Source organism: Salmo salar, chromosome 22, assembly GCF_965601325.2.
Source record: "Salmo salar chromosome 22, fSalSal1, whole genome shotgun sequence".
Lineage (NCBI taxonomy): Eukaryota > Metazoa > Chordata > Actinopteri > Salmoniformes > Salmonidae > Salmo > Salmo salar.
The window spans coordinates 48,007,569-48,026,831 of NC_138312.1; the positions used below are offsets into that span (position 1 = coordinate 48,007,569).

Consider the following 19,263-nt stretch of genomic DNA (forward strand, 5'->3'; position numbering starts at 1 on the left):
CTGTTAACTTAGTTGGCTACTAGTAGCTAGCTAACGTTAAGTATAATGCTGACTGCTGCATCTAACAGTAGTAGTTACTAAGTTAAATGCTGACGTTAGCTCTCTAACTTACACTATTGGTAGATAAGTAAAGTTAACTAACGTCAAACTGAATAACATAGCACGCTAACAATCATCTTACCGTTTCAGTAGTCTCAAATGCAGGGGCAAATGGTATATTGTGCAGAACTTTTCACGGACAATAATGTTGGTACAAGCAACCTAGATATCATACTTTTGTCGACTGTAAAATTCATGAATTATCTGAGCCAGCTAGTCACCTGACAAACCGCTTTCGCTTCTTTATCCTCGCGTCATCTCTCTTCGCCTCCTTCTCAAAACAGTGGATGAGAAAGCCAGAGGTCCCGTCCCTCTGACCTTCCACTCGAATGGGTTTTGAGAAGATGCGAAAATTGTGCGATTGAGATTCTCCCGATCACTTCGATTTGGTTCAGTTTAGGGATCGCCATATGCAAACGTGAAAAATTAAATGGCTTTCTGCAAATTAGCGTCATTATTGCAATTATTAGTACCTATCATGCTAAGTAACCAGTAGTATGCGATACTTTACAATTTGTATTACAGCTATACGCAGAAACTATTTAAGTTGCCAGTATTGCATCTTGTCTTTGAAGACAAGCTCTAACATTAAGGGACAGATCGAAATGTACTGGGGGGAGGTCCAACGAAAGGTGTCAACAACAAAAATGCACCCATCCACAACATAAAATATATTTTCACATGACCCTCCCCTTGTACTGTAAAACAAACTGACCCCCCATAGAATTAACAAAAAATGTTTGCCACCACAAATAACAATAAATGTAGCAACCCTGTGTTTATAAACGTGGATATCGACTTTGCCACTTCAGCATGCTTTTGTGGAAAAGTCGAGCCACATTGGGCTACAGGCCAGAAGGTTGAGGGTTTTCCAACTATCACAGACCAGCTCACCCTCCCTACCTGTTCCATTACACTACAATTAGAGCCGGCTGCAGACAATGATCAGCTTGGTTGGAAATTAGATTTAAAATTTTGATGGCATATTTATAATTATATAAAACATTTTCCACCAACAGGTTTCTGTACCAATAACCACACAACCAATAAACAAAGCATACCGACTTCGGGCACTTCATTATCATGGTTTGAGTTTAACACACCATAATAAATAGACTATGTCAATCTCGACAAACAGAAAATACCTCCCCACTACCTTGTATCGAAGGCTTGGCTTGACAATCTCCGAATGTCATTCATTCTTGGTGTTTTGTAACAAATGTCTCTTTCCATTCATCAATTGGCCGCTGCACAGTTTGGATTGATTTATTGATTTTATTTGTCAATAATAAAAAAAAATACAGTACCAGTCAAAAGTTTGGAGACACCTACTCATTCAAGTGTTTTCCTTTAATTTTTTTAACAATTTTCTACATTGTAGAATAATAGTGAAGTAATCAAAACTATGAAATAACATATGGAATCATGTAATAAACCCCCAAAAGTGTTAAACAAATCAAAATATATTTTATATTTGAGATTCTAAGTAGCCACCCTTTGCCTTGATGACAGCTTTGCACACTCTTGTTTAAATGTAAACAAACACTGTGTAGCCTCATAACATGGTTAAAACTATCATTTTTATATCATGATGGTCAGTCCTTGCATCCATAGCTCTGTATATTAATCTGAGAGTGGTCACATTTCTCAGGCCCATCCCTGAGCTTTTTACCAAAAGAGGCAGGGCAACTGTTTTGTTATTGTTTCATCTGTGGATTTGCCCTTTAAAACAGCTGCATATTATCAAGTGTCAACAACAAAAAGGTAAACAATAAGTCTACAGCAAATGCAGCATATGGCATTCATTTTTCACATGTAAATAGCCCTTTTCAGTTGTGCTCAAAGCATGCCATTCCACAAATGCAGCATTTTTCAACTGGAATCAATCAGTCCTCCATGACAACAAAATCATAAAACAACAGTAGTTAATAAATAAAGATTTCTTTGACATTGTGAAAAGTTTTTTGGACCAGCTTGCTTACTACTTTTTCCATGTGGTTTCTTCCTTCATAGACACCATTAAATGATAACCTATTATACATTTTGTGTATGGTTTCCTAGAAAGAAGGGGTGGCTCAACTTACCCCACTCTCCCCTATCGCTATTAACAGACCAAAACAACTATGTCTCTACAACCATGAACAACATTAAATGTAAATAAGAAAAGTTTGGTATTAATACAAGATTAATAAAAACAGAAGTCTATGTAATCTTGCATGGTTCTCTTTTGTACCAGTGACCGTTCAAGAGCATACTGTTATGCGTGCCTTCGGTTGGCCTGACATCATCCTATATGCCAGATGCACCGGCTCCGTGAGGTTCGCCTTAAAGGTGTACACGTGAGTCTTCCCACTGCACTGGCTGATGTTATAGAAGCTCAGCCTCTGAGTCTTAAAGCTCAGCGTGATCTCCAGTCTGTGTACTGCCGGGGTTCTCTTCAATGGGACATCATGGCCCTGCTCAAAGGACCTGAGCAGGTTATCGAACCACATCAGGCACCAGGAGCCACGGCTACTCTCTAGGGCACTCGCTAGCCCGCTGCGTGCTAGCGCCCCGCTGTAGCACACCCCTATGATCCAGGGAGAAGACCCGTCCAGATCCACCTCCCAGCGATGCTCGCCTCCGTAGAAGCTCTGGGTGCTCAGCACCTGGAGGAAGTTGCTAAACCTTGTTGGCAGGGCCGGGTAGGGCTGCTTTTTGGTGCTGAAGGTCACCGTCTTCAGGTCCTCCGACAGCACCAAGCTGGGGTGGGCAGTGTCCAGGTCAAAGGTCACCTCTGAGGGGTTGAGGACGTTTCGTAGGGAACGCTGGGCCGTCCCGAGTCCCTCCTTCAGCTCTGCGCTCCTCCGTTCCAGCTCGTCACAAGCACGGCCTGGGTTAACTTTCGACTCAGGACTGGGGTGGTCGTGGTCCAGCTCCTCTAGAGGTTGCTGGGCCATCAGCTCCATGATGCGCGGTTGTGCCTCCTGAAGCCCCTCACTGAACACCCCACTGTCTTCCTCGGTCAGGAGGGATTTGGCTCGGAGCTGGGCCTCCCTCAACTTCACTCGGATCTCGAAGACTTGGTGTACTCGGCTGCCTAGGTTCTCCTCGGTGGGGCGCAGTTCCTCTTCAATCAACTCTGTCATCCCAGTAACGTAGTTGATCGTCAGCTCAGTCATCCGCTCCAGCAGCTTGGCTGCCTTTCCTCTCAGAAGGGCATTGGCGGCCCTGACCTCGACCTCCCTCTCCTCCTCCCTCCTCAGCTGGTCCTCAGCCATTTCCAGCCTCACCGTCAATTCCGTTACCTGAGACGCTAATAGAAGTTTAGACTTGTCCATTATCGCCTTCCCCATCTTGGTCAGTTGGTTTTTCAGAAAAGTAGGGGGCGCTGCAGCTGCATCTCCCAAGCCTGTGTGTTGTAACTCCTGTTGCTCTATGTCTAATAGACATTCAGAGGTCTTACCATCATTTCTCTGGTTAGGTGACACTACCCCCTGGTGGCAATCACCACCATCTCCATCTGTGACGGATCTGACCTTTCCTGTTGTGGTGACCTTATAGCTCTCGATGATGCTGCACATCTTGAAGTTCTTCACGAGGGCCTGGGGGCCCTGGTACTCAACCTGACATTCGGGGCAGCAGTGGTGGGCTGTGTCAGTGTCCATGTACTTCTCAAGGCAGGCTGAGCAGTAGACGTGGCCGCAGGGCAGGGACACAGGGTCGGAGAAGAGTTGCAGGCAGATAGGGCAGCTCAGGTCCAGCACGAGGGGTCCTTCAGTCTCAAACAGTGACATGCTGGCAGTGGCAGGCTCTAGAATGCACAATAAAAAAGCAACAGAGTTGTAAAAACACGTAAATTCAGGTAACTTTGCAAGCAATTAGTAGTATATAGGGATTTCTTACTTTGAATTACATTATATGTAGTTCACTACAACTGAAGGAGACCTTAATGTGTGAGTCAAGATCACTCCGAGTCATAATAAGCCAAGATCTTCCTGTGAATTTTTTACATTTGGCTTTTCTAACAGACAATTTCTGTGTTCTGCTTGTGCTTTTCTAATAACCAATTTCTTGTGGTTATTGTTCATGCAACGCCTGGGAGAAATCCTCACTATAGTATCTGCAATTTGGCAGTACGCCCAGACCCTTTTTTTGAAAACGATATCTCAGTTAAGGTCTCAGCTTGGAGAGAAGAAGCTTTGTGAGGTATTGGTCTGTCATATGCATAAACCAGTATTGGTCTGTCACATGAATGATAGCAAATGTTAACGAGAATGAATTATGAATAAGCTAAATCATGTAATTATTACTTTCTGTGTAAGTATATAAGAGAACTAACAGGACTGCCCCGTGAGAGCTCCTGATCGACATGTGTACTTGGTTGGAGTTGGAACCTCTCCAGTACGCTGATAAAGAATTATTCATTTAAGATTGACTTTGAGTGTCCCAGTGTAAGAATTTCCACAACATACCGCTCAATTTTTTTATTTTTTAAACATGGCTTTAAAAATGTAAGCCTATGCATCATTAACCAATTAAAAACAGTTCTGTAGCAATGAGGTTTGTGCAGTAGGCTATGGGCCCCAATACAATTGCCCTGCCAATGTTGTTCTTCTCTGACCATTTTGAAATTATATTTCAACATGTTAGGTATAGGATCACACTGGTAATAGATAATTTGTTGTATTACTTGTGAGGCACAGCTGAGTGAGCATAATCATTTCCAGATAGTCCAGTAAAAAAACTAATGGCCTGCATCTGATGGTCAGTCTGAGGGGAGGTAGGGCGCAGCGGTGAGGCTACCTCTCACCCGACTCATGTCCCACTGCTCGCTCTCCCTCCCTCCACTGAGCAAAGTAGACACCGTCTCCAGCTGATGGTGAAACAAGTCGCACTGCATTATTTCTGCCTCATGCACCAATTCATGTTGTTAATCCTATGACCAGAGAAAGTGAAATATCCCTTGATATTACAAAAGACAAGCCGCTAATAATAACAATGCAAGCTTATCGGAACACTTTGCCATACGCATTGCATCTGCAGTGCTGGTTGTAGTGTAAGTAGGGAGAATGCACATTTTATGGCTTATAAGTGTTGAACGAAGTGTTGACAGTACTGAACAACAACTTAAACGTGAACTTAAAAAAACAGCAGCTTTGTGCTGTATTCGTTGAGTGTCACTGTAGTCATGGTTTTAAAAAATGTGCAAACTCACAGTATCAACTTTTCGGTACATTCAATTTTACAGTCTATGGCTCGAGGAAACTGTGCACACAGGATGATCGAAGCTATCTGATTGGCTAGTGGTAGCCCTATAGGTACACTTGACTTGCTTTCTGGGCCTGCCGGGTAAGCGGAGCTCTACCTTCAGACAAATAAAATGGTTAAAAATGTGAACACTTTGCCTTCCTGGCGCTGCGGAATCAAGTGCACCTTCTGCCAAAAGCGCAGATTTTTTTATTTTTATAGAAACGTTGTTTTTTTTTCAGAAATGTTTTCCGAAATGTTTGGTGATTGACAAGGAATGCCTTGGAGATCGACCAGTCGATCTCATCGGTTGGTGACCACTACCTTTTAGGGACAGCTTGAAATTTACTGGGGGGGGGGGGGGGGGGGGCTAGTCCAACTCAAGGTGTCAAAGAAAAAAAAAAGTGCCCCCTCCCCAACGTTAAAAATAATTTCACATGACCCTCCCCTTGTACTGTACTCCCCCCCTCATATAATTAACTCAATAATGTTTACCACCACAAATAACAATAACTGTAACATGGATATTGACTTTGCCACTTCAGCATGCTTTTGTGGCACAGTCAATGCCACACAGGGCTACGGGCCAGAAGGTTGAGGGTTCGCCAACTACCACAGACGAGCTCACTCTCTCTGCCTGTTTCATTACAATATAATCAGAGCTGGCTGCAGATATTGATCAGCTACATTTGAAATTAGATTTAACATTTTGATGCCATATTTAGAATTATATAAAATATACTGCTCAAAAAAATAAAGGGAACACTTAAACAACACAATGTAACTCCAAGTCAATCACACTTCTGTGAAATCAAACTGTCTACTTAGGAAGCAACACTGATTGACAATAAATTTCACATGCTGTTGTGCAAATGGAATAGACAACAGGTGGAAATTATAGGCAATTAGCAAGACACCCCCAATAAAGGAGTGGTTCTGCAGGTGGTAACCACAGACCACTTCTCAGTTCCTATGCTTCCTGGCTGATGTTTTGGTCACTTTTGAATGCTGGCGGTGCTTTCACTCTAGTGGTAGCATGAGACGGAGTCTACAACCCACACAAGTGGCTCAGGTAGTGCAGCTCATCCAGAGTTGCACGTCAATGCGAGCTGTGGCAAGAAGGTTAGCGGTGTCTGTCAGCGTAGTGTCCAGAGCATGGAGGCGCTACCAGGAGACAGGCCAGTACATCAGGAGATGTGGAGGAGGCCGTAGGAGGGCAACAACCCAGCAGCAGGACCGCTACCTCCGCCTTTGTGCAAGGAGGAGCAGGAGGAGCACTGCCAGAGCCCTGCAAAATGACCTCCAGCATGCCACAAATGTGCATGTGCCTGCTCAAACGGTCAGAAACAGACTCCATGAGGGTGGTATGAGGGCCCGACGTCCATAGGTGGGAGTTGTGCTTACTGCCCAACACCGTGCAGGACGTTTGGCATTTGCCAGAGAAGACCAAGATTGGTAAATTCGCCACTGGCGCCCTGTGCTCTTCACAGATGAAAGCAGGTTCACACTGAGCACGTGACAGACATGACAGTCTGGAGATGCCGTGGAGAAGAGTTCCTCTGCCTGCAACATCCTCCAGCATGACCGGTTTGGCGGTGGGTCAGTCATGGTGTGGGGTGGCATTTCTTTGGGGGGCCGCACAGTCCTCCATGTACTCGCCAGAGGTAGCCTGACTGCCATTAGGTACCGAGATGAGATCCTCAGACCCCTTGTGAGACCATATGCTGGTGCGGTTGGCCCTGGGTTCCTCCTAATGCAAGACAATGCTAGACCTCATGTGGCTGGAGTGTGTCAACAGTTCCTGCAAGAGGAAGGCATTGATGCTATAGACTGGCCCGCCCGTTCCCCAGACCTGAATCCAATTGAGCACATATGGGACATCATGTCTCGCTCCATCCACCAACGCCACGTTGCACCACAGACTGTCCAGGAGTTGGCGGATGCTTTAGTCCAGGTCTGGGAGGAGATCCCTCAGGAGACCATCCGCCACCTCATCAGGAGCATGCCCAGGCGTTGTAGGGAGGTCATACAGGCACGTGGAGGCCACACACACTACTGAGCCTCATTTTGACTTTTTTTAAGGACATTACATCAAAGTTGGATTAGCCTGTAGTGTGGTTTTCCACTTTAATTTTGAGTGTGACTCCAAATCCAGACCTCCATGGGTTGATAAATTGGATTTCCATTGATTATTTTTGTGTGATTTTGTTGTCAGCACATTCAACTATGTAAAGAAAAAAGTATTTAATAAGATTATTTCATTCATTCAGATCTAGGATGTGTTATTTTAGTGTTCCCTTTATTTTTTTGAGCAGTGTATATTAAACTAATTTTCCACCAACAACTTTCTGTGCCAATGTACCACACAACCAATAATTCAAAGCATACCGACTTCTGGGCCATCAATATCATGGTTTGCATTTTCAACAACACAATAAATAGATTATGTCAATCTCGACTAACAAAAAAATACATCCCTGCCTTCGCGTGCCCAGTGTCGAAGGCTTGGCAATCTCCGAAAGTCATTAAACTTCTTGGTGTTTTGTAACAGATGTCCCTTTCCATTCATCAATTGCCCGCTGCACAGTTTGGATGGATTGATTTGTCAGTAAAAAAAATACATATATAAAGAAAGATGTTTTAAGGTCTGGGTAGCCATTTGATTAGATGTTCAGGAGTCTTATGGCTCGTGGGTAGAAGCTGTTTAGAAGCCTCTTGGACCTAGAGACTTGGCGCTCCGGTACCGCTTGCCATGCGGTAGCAGAGAGAAAAGTCTATGCCTAGGGTGGCTGGAGTCTGACAATTTTTAGGGCCTTCCTCTGACAGCACCTGGTATAGAGGTCCTGGATGGCAGGAAGCTTGGCCCCAGTGATGTACTGGGCCATACGCACTACCCTCTGTAATGCCTTGCGGTCGGAGGCCGAGCAGTTGCCATATCAGGCAGTGATGCAACCAGTCAGGATGCTCTCGATGGTGCAGCTGTATACAGTAACATCACAGAGATGGAGAGGAAAAAAATGCTCAACCTCCAGATGAGTATGAGGGGGAGATTAAGTACAATTCTTACAAGTTTGTTTGTCTGGTAGCTTATTCTTTAGATGTTTGGAGCTGCTGGTGAGCCATGATGTGCAGGCATAATCAAAGCGACACTGAACTAGCGCACTTGCCAGAGTCTTTACGGGGTCTATAGCTAGGTTTCCATCCAATTGGCAAAATATTTATGGGAATATTCAACAATCTTAATAAAAACAACATGCCATTTCAGAGTTTCCTTAAGGAGAATTGAGGCAGACAACATGACAGGGAAGATGTTAATTTACTGGATATTTTTACATTTTTCAGACAACCATATGCATTCAGATCCAACCTGGTGCAGCCAGCACCATCAATAAACAACGGATGTTTGCCAAATGAGCCACGTGTCCTTAAAAACAGCCTATAACGAATTACAAAAATACTATTCCTTGTGTAGTATATGCAAAACCTTAAATCCTATTTTTTGGGGCCTACTTCATAAACAATTGTCCACCTCACAGTTCAGCTGCCAGAGATTTGAGCACTAAATGTATCAGGGCACTGCATGCATAGGCCTATAGGCTTAGACAGTGTCTAGACTTAACAGCTTTAGTATTCTGATCATAGTTATGATCATGGAATTCCAAACGAGACATGCATCTACAACTATATTTAAATGTGTCTACCATGTCCAGTGTGTCCGGATTCCCTTTTCCCGCACTATATTGAAATGCCAATATGCATTCTACAAAAAAAGGTGGAAGAGGCAAAATATGCTAACACAACTGATGGCAGTAGCTAACCACTGTAGCTAACCTCTGTAGCTAGCTAGCAAGCAACGCTAAAGAGATTGCAAAATGGTTAGCATAACTCCAGCCAAACAAAAAAATAGTTTTTCTAAATATTAATCTAGCTGGCTAGCATTTATGAGGCCAGCAAATACGTTCCTTACGTATTTCCTCCAACGTTATAATGAAAAGGTGCCTCTCGGTCCCAAAACAAGTTATCTGGAGACTTGTGGAAGGAGTGTAAATGTAAATGTAATGTAAATGAGTGCTGATGACATCAGCCAATTTATGCACTTTTCGGTAGCCTGATTGCATCCAGACTGAGGAGAAATCTGCACACAACACATCCATGACCACCTCCTGAAGTGGTCAGCCAGATCTCAACACAAATCAGACTTTTGTGCGTCTAGACAGGTCTTTTCAGTGCAATTTTCGTATTCTGATAGCAGAAGTTGCACGTAAGTGTCAAGTGTAGACACAACCTTAGGTGTCCACTGTATTACAGACACACACAACCAGTCAAAATTTGACACCTACTCCAGGGTTTTTCTTTATTTTTACAATTTTCTACATTGTAGAATAATAGCAAAGACATCAACACTATGAAATAACACATATGCAATCATGTAGTAACCAAAAAAAGTGTTAAACAAATCAAAATATATTTGGTATTCTTCAAAGTAGCCACCCTTTGCCTTGATGACAGCTTTGCACACTCGCGGCATTCTCTCAACCAGCTTCATGAGGTAGTCACCTGGAATGCATTTCAATTAACAGGTGTGCCTTGTTAAAAGTATATTTGTGGGATTTCTGTCCTGCCTAATGTGTTTGAGCCAATCAGTTGTGTTGTGACAAGGTAGAGTTGGTATACAAAATATAGCCCTATTTGGTGAAAGTCCAAATCCATATTATGGCAAGATCAGCTCAAATAAGCAAAGAGAAACAAGTCCGTCATTACTTGAAGACATGAAGGTCAGTCAATACAGAAAATGTCAAGAACTTTGAATGTTTCATCAAGTGCTGTCGCAAAAACCATCAACCACTATGACGAAACTGTCTCTCATGAGGACCGACACAGGAAAGGAAGACCCAGAGTTACCTTTACTGCAGAGGATAAGTTCATTAGAGTTACCGGCCTCAGAAATTGCAGCCAAATAAATGCTTTAGAGTTCAAATAACAGACAACTCAACATCAACTGTTCAGGGGAGACTGCGTGAATCAGACCTTCATGGTTGAATTACTGTAAAGAATCCACTACTAAAGGCCACCAATAAGAAGAGACTTGCTTGGGCCAAGAAACACGAGTAATGGACATTAGAACGGTGGAAAGCTGTCCTTTGGTCTGATGAGTCCAAATTTGAGGTTTTTGGTTCCAACCGCCATGTCTTTGAGACGCAGAGTAGGTGAACGGATGATCTCCCCATGTGTGGTTCCCACTGTGAAGCATGGAGGTGGTGTGATGGTGCTTTGCTGGTAACAATGTCAGTGACTTATTTAGAATTCAAGGCACACTTAACCAGCATGGCTACCACAGCACTCTGCAGCAATACACCAACCCATCTGGTTTGGGCTTAGTGGGACTATCATTCGTTTTTCAACAGGACAATGACCCAACACACCTCCACGCTGTGTAAGGGCTATTTGACCAAGAAGGAGTGATGGAGTGCTGCAGAAGATGACCTGGCCTCCACAATCACATGACCTCAACCCAATTGAGATGTTTTGGGATGAAGGAAATGCAGCTAACAAGTGCTCAGTATATGTGGGAACTCCTTCAAGACTGTTGGAAAATAATTGCTCATGAAGCTGGTTGAGAGAATGCCAAGAGGGTGCAAAGCTGTCATCAAGGCAAATGGTGGCTACTTTGAAGAATCTAAAATATATTTTGATTTGTTTAACACTTCTTTTGGTTACGACATAATTCCATGTGTTATGTCATAGTTGAGATGTCTTCACTATTATAGAAAATGGTAAAAATAAAGAAACCCTTGAATGAGTAGGTTTACAGAAGCTTAGGCCTAACCCCAGAGATACGACACAGACATCCATTTCTTTAAGTCAGGATGGCTACTGCGTCTGCTATACATAAATTCAGCAACAACAAAAAAAGTCACCTTTTCAGGACCGTCTTTAAAAGATAATTAGTCAAAATACAAATAAATTCACAGATCTTCATTGTAAAGGTTTTAAACACTGTTTCCCATACTTGTTCAATGAACCATAAACAATTAATGAACATGCACCTGTGAAACGGTCGTTAAGACACTAACAGCTTACAGACGGTAGGCAATTAAGGTCACAGTTATGAAAACTTAGGACACTAAAGAGGCCTTTCTACTGACTCAAAAACACCAAAAGAAAGAAACCCAGGGTCCCTGCTCATCTGCTTGAATGTGCCTTAGGCATACTGCAGGAAGGCATGAGAACTGCAGATGTGGCCAGGGCAATAAATTGCAAAGTCTATACTGTGAGATGCCTAAAACAGCGCTACAGGGAGACAGGACGAACAGCTGATCTTCCTCGCAGTGGCAGACCACGTGTAACAACACTAGCATAGGATCGGTACATCCGAAAATCAATCCTGCTGGACAGGTACAGGAAGGAAACAACAACTGCCCGAGTTACACCAGGAACCCACAATCCCTCCATCAGTGCTCAGACTCTCCGCAATAGGCTGAGAGGCGCTGGACTGAGGGCTTGTAGCACGTCTGGGACCTGTTGGATCAGAGGGTGAGGGCTAGGGCCATTCCCCCCAGGAATGTCTGTGAACTTGCAGGTGCCTTGGTGGAAGAGTGGGGTAACGTCTCACAGCAAGAACTGGCAAATCTGGTGCAGTCCATGAGGAGGAGATGCACTGCAGCACTTAATGCAGCTGGTGGCCACACCAGATACTGAGTGTTGATTTTGACCCGCCCCCTTTGTTCAGGGACACATTATTTCATTTCTGTTAGTCACGTCTGCGGAACTTGTTCAGTCTACGTCTCAGTTGTTGAATCTTATGTTCATACAAATATTTACACATTAAGTTGACCGTGAGAACGTTTCTTTTTTTGCTGAGTTTATATAGATGTAAACGAGAGTAATTAGTACATTTTCATTCCAAATATTTTGTATAAATATAAATGATTAACTCAACAAAAAAATAAGTCCTCTCACTGTCAACTGCATTTATTTTCAGCAAACTTAACATGAGTAATATTTGTATGAACATAACAAGATTCAACAACTGAGACAAACTGAACAAGTTCCACAGACATGTAACTTACAGAAATTGAATAATGTGTCCCTGAACAAAAGGGGGAGGGGGGGGGGTCAAAATCAACAGTCAGCATGTGGTGTGGCCACCAGCTGCATTAGGTACTGCAGTGCATCTCCTCCTCATGGACTGCACCAGATTTGCCATTGTCATGCTGGAGGGTCATGTCAGGATGAGCACCACATGAGGGAGGAGGATGTCTTCCCTGTAAGGCACAGCGTTGAGATTGCCTGCAAAGACAAGCGCAGTCCGATGATGCTGTGACACACCGCCCCAGACCATGATGGACCCTCCACCTCCAAATCAATCCTGCTCCAGAGTACAGGCCTCGGTGTAACACTCATTCCTTCAACGATAAATGCAAATCCGACCATCACCCCTGGTGAGACAAAACCGCGACTCGTCAGTGAAGAGCACTTTTTGCCAATCCTGTCTGGTCCAGTGACGGTGGGTTTGTGCCCATAGGCAACATTGTTGCTGGTGATGTCTGGTGAGGACCTGCCTTACAACAGGCCTACAATCCCTCAGTCCAGCCTATTGCGGACAGTCTGAGCACTGATGGAGGGATTGTGGGTTCCTGGTGTAACTCGGGCAGTTGTTGCTGTCATCCTGTACCTGTCCCGCAGTTGTGATGTTCGGCTGTACTGATCCTGTGCAGGTGTTGTTACACGTGGTCTGCCACTGCGAGGACAATCAGCTGTCCGTCCTGTCTCTCTGTAGCGCTGTCTTAGGCGTCTCAGTACGGACATTGCAATTTATTGCCCTGGCCACATCTGCAGTCTTCATGCAGCATGCCTAAAGCACATTCACGCAGATGAGCGGGACCCTGGGCATCCTTCTTTTGGTGTTTTTCAGAGTCAGTACAAAGGCCTCTTTAGTGTCCTAAGTTTTCATAACTGTGACCTTAATTGCCTACCATCTGTAACCTGTTAATGTCTTAACGACCGTTCCACAGGTGCATGTTCATTAATTGTTTATGGTTCATTGAACAAGCATGGGAACCAGTGTTTAAACGCTTTTCAATTAAGATCTGTCTAGTTATTTGGATTTTTACGAATGATCTTTTAAAGACAGGGTCCTGAAAAAGGGATGTTTCTTTTTTTGTTGAGTTTAGGATAAACTCTGGTTGGCCTGTAAGTCTTCCTCACCTCACGTTCAACTGTCAAAGACAATTGGCGCACAATTGTCTGCCTTCATATCATAGGCCTGAATTAGTTAAAGCTTAATAATAGCCACACCATACCAAACTGTCAAAAACATTTCTAAACTGTATTAGGGTAATATCAAAAGTAAGTCAAGCTATTGTTTATAGGGAAAATACGAGCATTAGAGCAACAGTAAACCAGGCAAAAAACACACAACCCTCCCCTGTGCGCAATAAATCCCTCCCCAAAATAAAAAAATAATACCCTCCTCCCAGTAAATTTCGATATGTCCCTTAGAGTATGTTTGGATGGACAAAACATGCACTTACGTCTCTCGGGGTTGTCAACTGAGGAAACCTACACCCAGTACAGGTTTAATCATTTGATTAATCCAACTGACACCTCAAACAGCTACCATCAAACAATAGTATTAAGCCTACTTCCTCTTGTACAGTAGAGCAGGCCGTATTATAGCATGTGGATGTGTCAGGTAAATTAATTTGACTTGACCTAGACTAGAAATAAAACAAATCTTACCCGCAAGCCCTGTAGCCCTTCTGAATGAGGTAGAGCATATTTAGTTCATAAACAAACTCAGACATTTGGAAATCTTAGAACACATCCCAAATGTATACCGAGTGACTAGGCTAAACTTAGGCAACATGTCAGATCTCGCCACAAACTGTTTGCCCTTATGAGCTCAAGGTCCAATATGTCTACGACAGGAGAGGAGTCGCAGATAACTTTCGATTTCCTGGGAATTCAGTTTCTAATTCACTCTTCCGCGCAACATTTACGTAAACTCGCGGGATCAGGTGGCTTTGGAAGTTTCTATTCCCTGTAATACAAAACATGCAATTAACCATAACAAAAATATCTTACCTAAAATCCTGATTAGTAGGACACGATATGTTCAACGTGGAGACCTTGTCTTTGTTGATATTGCATTAAAATCCGACCTTTTTTCTCACGCGCATTCGGATAGGAACTGTACGTCACCGCACAACGGGGGATGGTAGTTAGGTCAATACTAATAGTGAAGACAAACTAGAAACATGATAGCTGTCTTGAATTAGCCGTAGCCTACTTCCACCGTGACATCAAAAGTGCCTGTCCATGATGAAATGAATTATTAACCTACTTCCTGTTATGTTGCAAGTTACCTGGTCGTTCACTTTCATTACAGTCAATAAAATAAGAGTGGAACAGTCCTATTCTGTAATACTAAAAAGGGATAGTAAACCCAGATTACAAAATTACATTTCGGTTTCCTTACCCTATAAGCAGTCCATGCTTAGGTATCCCTGGAACTGTTTTCACATGCTAACGTTTTAGCATTTGTGGCATAAATCCCATTATATATTTTTTTGTGCATCATATTCAAAGTGCCAGGGAAACTAAACCAAAGCATGGCTTGCTGCCATAGGTTTTCCATAGACTGCTTAAGACTTCCGCATGCTTCGAGTTTAAACTCGGCAAGGTGAACGCGTGTGCTCACCTCCTCCCTTAAAAGACAGTTGGTTAATTTTGAGACGCATAGCCAGTAGTCAGAATTAATCTAAGAACGCTAAAATATCAGTCATTTTTACATTTTTGTCAAGGAGATTTTACATCCAACTAAGATGTTTGATGCAGTATTTCTCAAGTAAAAAATTTGAATAAAAACGATTTGTAAACACTTAATTGAAGAATCCCTACTGTTACCCAATCACCTATATAGGGGCATAGACTTCGGCTACTGACATTGGCTTGCCTCAAGACATTTTTGTGTGTGCACTAGCAGCCGAAATAACCCTTGCCGAAAACGAAAAGAAACAAAAAGTCATAAAATGGCGTCATAAAATGCTGTTGCCAAATAATTGAATATTCATTTCTCTACCATAAGCCGTCTCCGTCATTTAAAATAAATAATTTGGCAATACATCCAAACAGCCTCACAACTGCAAACCATGTGTATGGCATCCTGTTGGTGAGCGGTTTGCAGATGTCAACGTTGTGAACAGAGTGCCCCATGGTGGCGGTGGGGTTATGGTATGGGCAGGTATAACCTACAGACAACACAATTTCATTATCGTCAATTTGAATGCACAGATATACCATGACAAGTTCCTGAGGCCCATCGTCGTGCCATTCATCCGCCGCCATCACTTCATGTTTGAGCAAGATAATGCACGGGCCCATGTCACAAGGACCTGTCCAGAATTCCTGGAAGCTGAAAATGTCCCACTTCTTCATTGGCCTGCATACTCACCAGACATGTCAACCATTGAGTATGTTTGGGATGCTCTGGATCAACGTGTACGACAGCATGTTCCAGTTCCTGCCCATATCCAGAAACTTCACACAGCCATTGAAGAGGAGTGGGCCAACATTCCACAGGACACAATCAACAGCCTGATCAACTCTATGCAAAGGAGATGTGTTGCACTGCATGAGGCAAATGGTGGTCACACTGACTGGTTTTCTGATCCATGCCCCTACCTTTTTTTTAAGGAATCTGTGACCAACAGGTGCATATCTGTATTCCCAGTCATGTGAAATTCATAGATTAGAGCCTAATTTATTTATTTAATTTGACTGATTTCCTTATATGAACTGTAACTGAGTAAAATCTTTGAAATTGTTGCATGTTGCTTTTATACTGCCAGATTTTCTAAAACATTGGAGGTGGCTTAACCTGTTATGGATAGGGGGCAGTATTTTCACGGCCGGATAAAAAAACGTACCCGATTTAATCTGATTATTACTCCTGCCCAGAAACTAGAATATACATATAATTATTAGCTTTGGATAGAAAACACTCCAAAGTTTCTAAAACTGTTTGAATGGTGTCTGTGAGTATAACAGAACTAAAATGGCAGGTCAAAACCTGAGAAGATTCTGTACAGGAAGTACCCTGTCTGACCATTTCTTGGCCTTCTTGATCATCTCTATCCAAAACAGGGGATCTCTGCTGTTACGTGACACTTCCTACGGCTCCCATGGGCTCTCAGAAGGCAGCAAAAAGCTGAATGGTGGCTTTGCAGGCCCTGGCTGAAAAACATTAGCGCATTTTGATAGTGGTCGATCAGAGAACAGAGACTGGAGGCGCGTGCACGAGGCGACCCCATGTTTTTATTCTTTCGTCTTTGAACGTAAACAACGACTCCCGGTCGGAATATTATCGTTTTTTTACGAGAAAAATAGCATAAAAATTGATTTTAAACAGCGGTTGACATGCTTCGAAGTACGGTAATGGAATATTTAGAATTTTTTTGTCACGAAACGCGTCGGACGCATAACCCTTCGTCACCCTTGGATAGTGTCTTGAACGCACAAACAAAATGCCGCTATTTGGATATAACTATGGATTATTTTGAACCAAACCAACATTTGTTATTGAAGTAGAAGTCCTGGGAGTGCATTCTGACGAAGAACAGGAAAGGTAATCAAACTTTTCTAATAATAAATTGGAGTTTGGTGAGGGTCAAACTTGGTGGGTGTCAAAATAGCTAGCCGTGATGGCTGGGCTATCTACTCAGAATATTGCAAAATGTGCTTTCACCGAAAAGCTATTTTAAAAATCGGACACCTCAATTGCATAAATGAGTTCTGTATCTATAATTCTTAAAATAATTGTTATGTATTTTGTCAACGTTTATCGTGAGTAATTTAGTAAATTCCCCGGAAGTTTGCTAGTTCTGAACGTCACATGCTAATGTAAAAAGCTGTTTTTTGATATAAATATGAACTTGATTGAACAAAACATGCATGTATTGTATAACATAATGTCCTAGGCGTGTCATCTGATGAAGATCAAAGGTTAGTGCTGCATTTAGCTGTGGTGTTGGTTTTTGTGACATTATATGCTAGCTTGAAAAATGGGTGTCTGATTATTTCTGGCTGGGTACTCTGCTGACATAATCTAATGTTTTGCTTTCGCTGTAAAGCCTTTTTGAAAATCGGACAATATGGTTAGATAAAGGAGAGTCTTGTCTTTAACCTGTTATGGCTAGGGGGCAGTATTTTCACGGCTGGATAAAAAAACGTACCCGATTTAATCTGATTATTACTCCTGCCCAGAAACTAGAATATGCATATAATTATTAGCTTTGGATAGAAAACACTCCAAAGTTTCTAAAACTGTTTGAATGGTGTCTGTGAGTATAACAGATCTCAGTTGGCAGGCCAAAACCTGAGAAGATTCTGTACAGGAAGTACCCTGTCTGACCATTTATTGTCTTTCTTTGACATCTCATTCCATTACAAAGGATCTCTGCGGTAACGTGACACTTCCCACGGCTCCAATAGGCTCTCAGAGCCCGGGGAAAAACCTGAATGTCGTCATTCCAGCCCCAGGCTGAAACACATTATCGCCTTTCTCAAGTGGCCGATCAAGGGACTGTGGGCTTAGGCGCGTGCACTGGCCGCCCCCGTCTTTGTGTTTTTTCCTCTGTTTACCGAAAAGGAGATTCCCGGTCGGAATATTATCGCTTTTTTACGAGATAAATTGCATAAAAATTCATTTTAAACAGCGGTTGACATGCTTCGTAGTACGGTAATGGAATATTTAGAATTTTTTTGTCACGAATTGCGCCATGCGCACGACCCTGATTTACCATTTCGGATAGTTTCTGGAACGCACGAACAAAACGCCGCTATTCGGATATAACGATGGATTATTTTGGACCAAACCAACATTTGTTATTGAAGTAGCAGTCCTGGGAGTGCATTCTGACGAAGACAACAAAAGGTAATCAAACTTTTGTAATAGTAAATCTGATTTTGGTGAAGGCTAAACTTGCCGGGTGTCTAAATAGCTAGCCCGTGATGGCTGGGCTATGTACTTAGAATATTGCAAAATGTGCTTTCACCAAAAAGCTATTTTAAAAATCGGACATAGAGTGCATAGAGGAGTTCTGTATCTATAATTATTTAAATAATTGTTATGCTTTTTGTGAACGTTTATCGTGAGTAATTTAGTAAATTGTTAGTAAATTCCCCGGAAGTTTGCGGGGGGTATGCTAGTTCTGAACGTCACATGCTAATGTAAAAAGCGGTTTTTTGATATAAATATGAACTTGATTGAACAAAACATGCATGTATTGTATAACATAATGTCCTAGGGTTGTCATCTGATGAAGATCAAAGGTTAGTGCTGCATTTAGCTGTCTTCTGGGTTTTTGTGACATTATATGCTAGCTTGAAAAATGGGTGTCTGATTATTTCTGGCTGGGTACTCTGCTGACATAATCTAATGTTTTGCTTTCGCTGTAAAGCCTTTTTGAAATCAGACAGTGTGGTTAGATAAAGGTAGAGTTTTTTTTTTTTAAATGATGTGAAATAGTCATATGTTTGAAATATTGAAGTTTTTGTATTTGAGGAATTTGTAATTCGCGCCATGCCTATCATTGGATATTGGAGCAGGTGTTCCGCTAGCGGAACGTCTAGATGTAATAGGTTTTAAGGTAGAGAAATTAACATTAAACTATCTAGCAACAGCTATTGTGGACATTCGTGCAGTCCGCATGCCAATTGCGCGCTCCCTCAAAACTTGAGACATCTGTGGCATTGTGTAACAAAATAGCACATTAGAGTGGCTTTTTGTCCCCAGCACAAGGTGCACCTGTGTAATTATCATGCTGTTTAATTAGCTTCTCGATATGCCACACCTGTCAGGTGGAAGGGTTATCTTGGCAAAGGAGAAATGCTAATTAACAGGAATGTAAACAAATAAGCTTTGTGCATATG

General features: G+C 42.6%; 1 protein-coding gene across 3 annotated transcripts; it reads right to left on the reverse strand.

Moving 5' to 3' along the window:
* Positions 1 to 1,349: 1,349 nt before the first annotated feature.
* On the reverse strand, positions 1,350 to 15,022 carry trim107 (tripartite motif containing 107). Of its 3 annotated transcripts, none has more exons than XM_045705111.2 (2): positions 14,810 to 15,022; positions 1,350 to 3,892 (listed from the first exon to the last, which is right to left on the reverse strand). In XM_045705111.2, the coding sequence occupies exon 2, from the start codon at positions 3,873 to 3,875 to the stop codon at positions 2,343 to 2,345; it is 1,533 nt and encodes a 510-aa protein (XP_045561067.2). In that variant the 5' UTR covers positions 3,876 to 3,892; positions 14,810 to 15,022; the 3' UTR covers positions 1,350 to 2,342. The 3 variants fall into 3 exon arrangements, with proteins under 3 accessions (XP_045561067.2, XP_045561066.2, XP_045561065.2); XM_045705110.2 differs by lacking the exon at positions 14,810 to 15,022 and adding an exon at positions 14,416 to 14,668; XM_045705109.2 differs by lacking the exon at positions 14,810 to 15,022 and adding an exon at positions 14,071 to 14,285.
* Between the last annotated feature and the right edge of the window lie 4,241 nt (positions 15,023 to 19,263).

Bases quoted from the DNA above. Each gene is read 5' to 3' on its own strand.
- trim107 (XM_045705111.2), bottom strand. From the start codon at position 3,875: ATGTCACTGTTTGAGACTGAAGGACCCCTCGTGCTGGACCTGAGCTGC.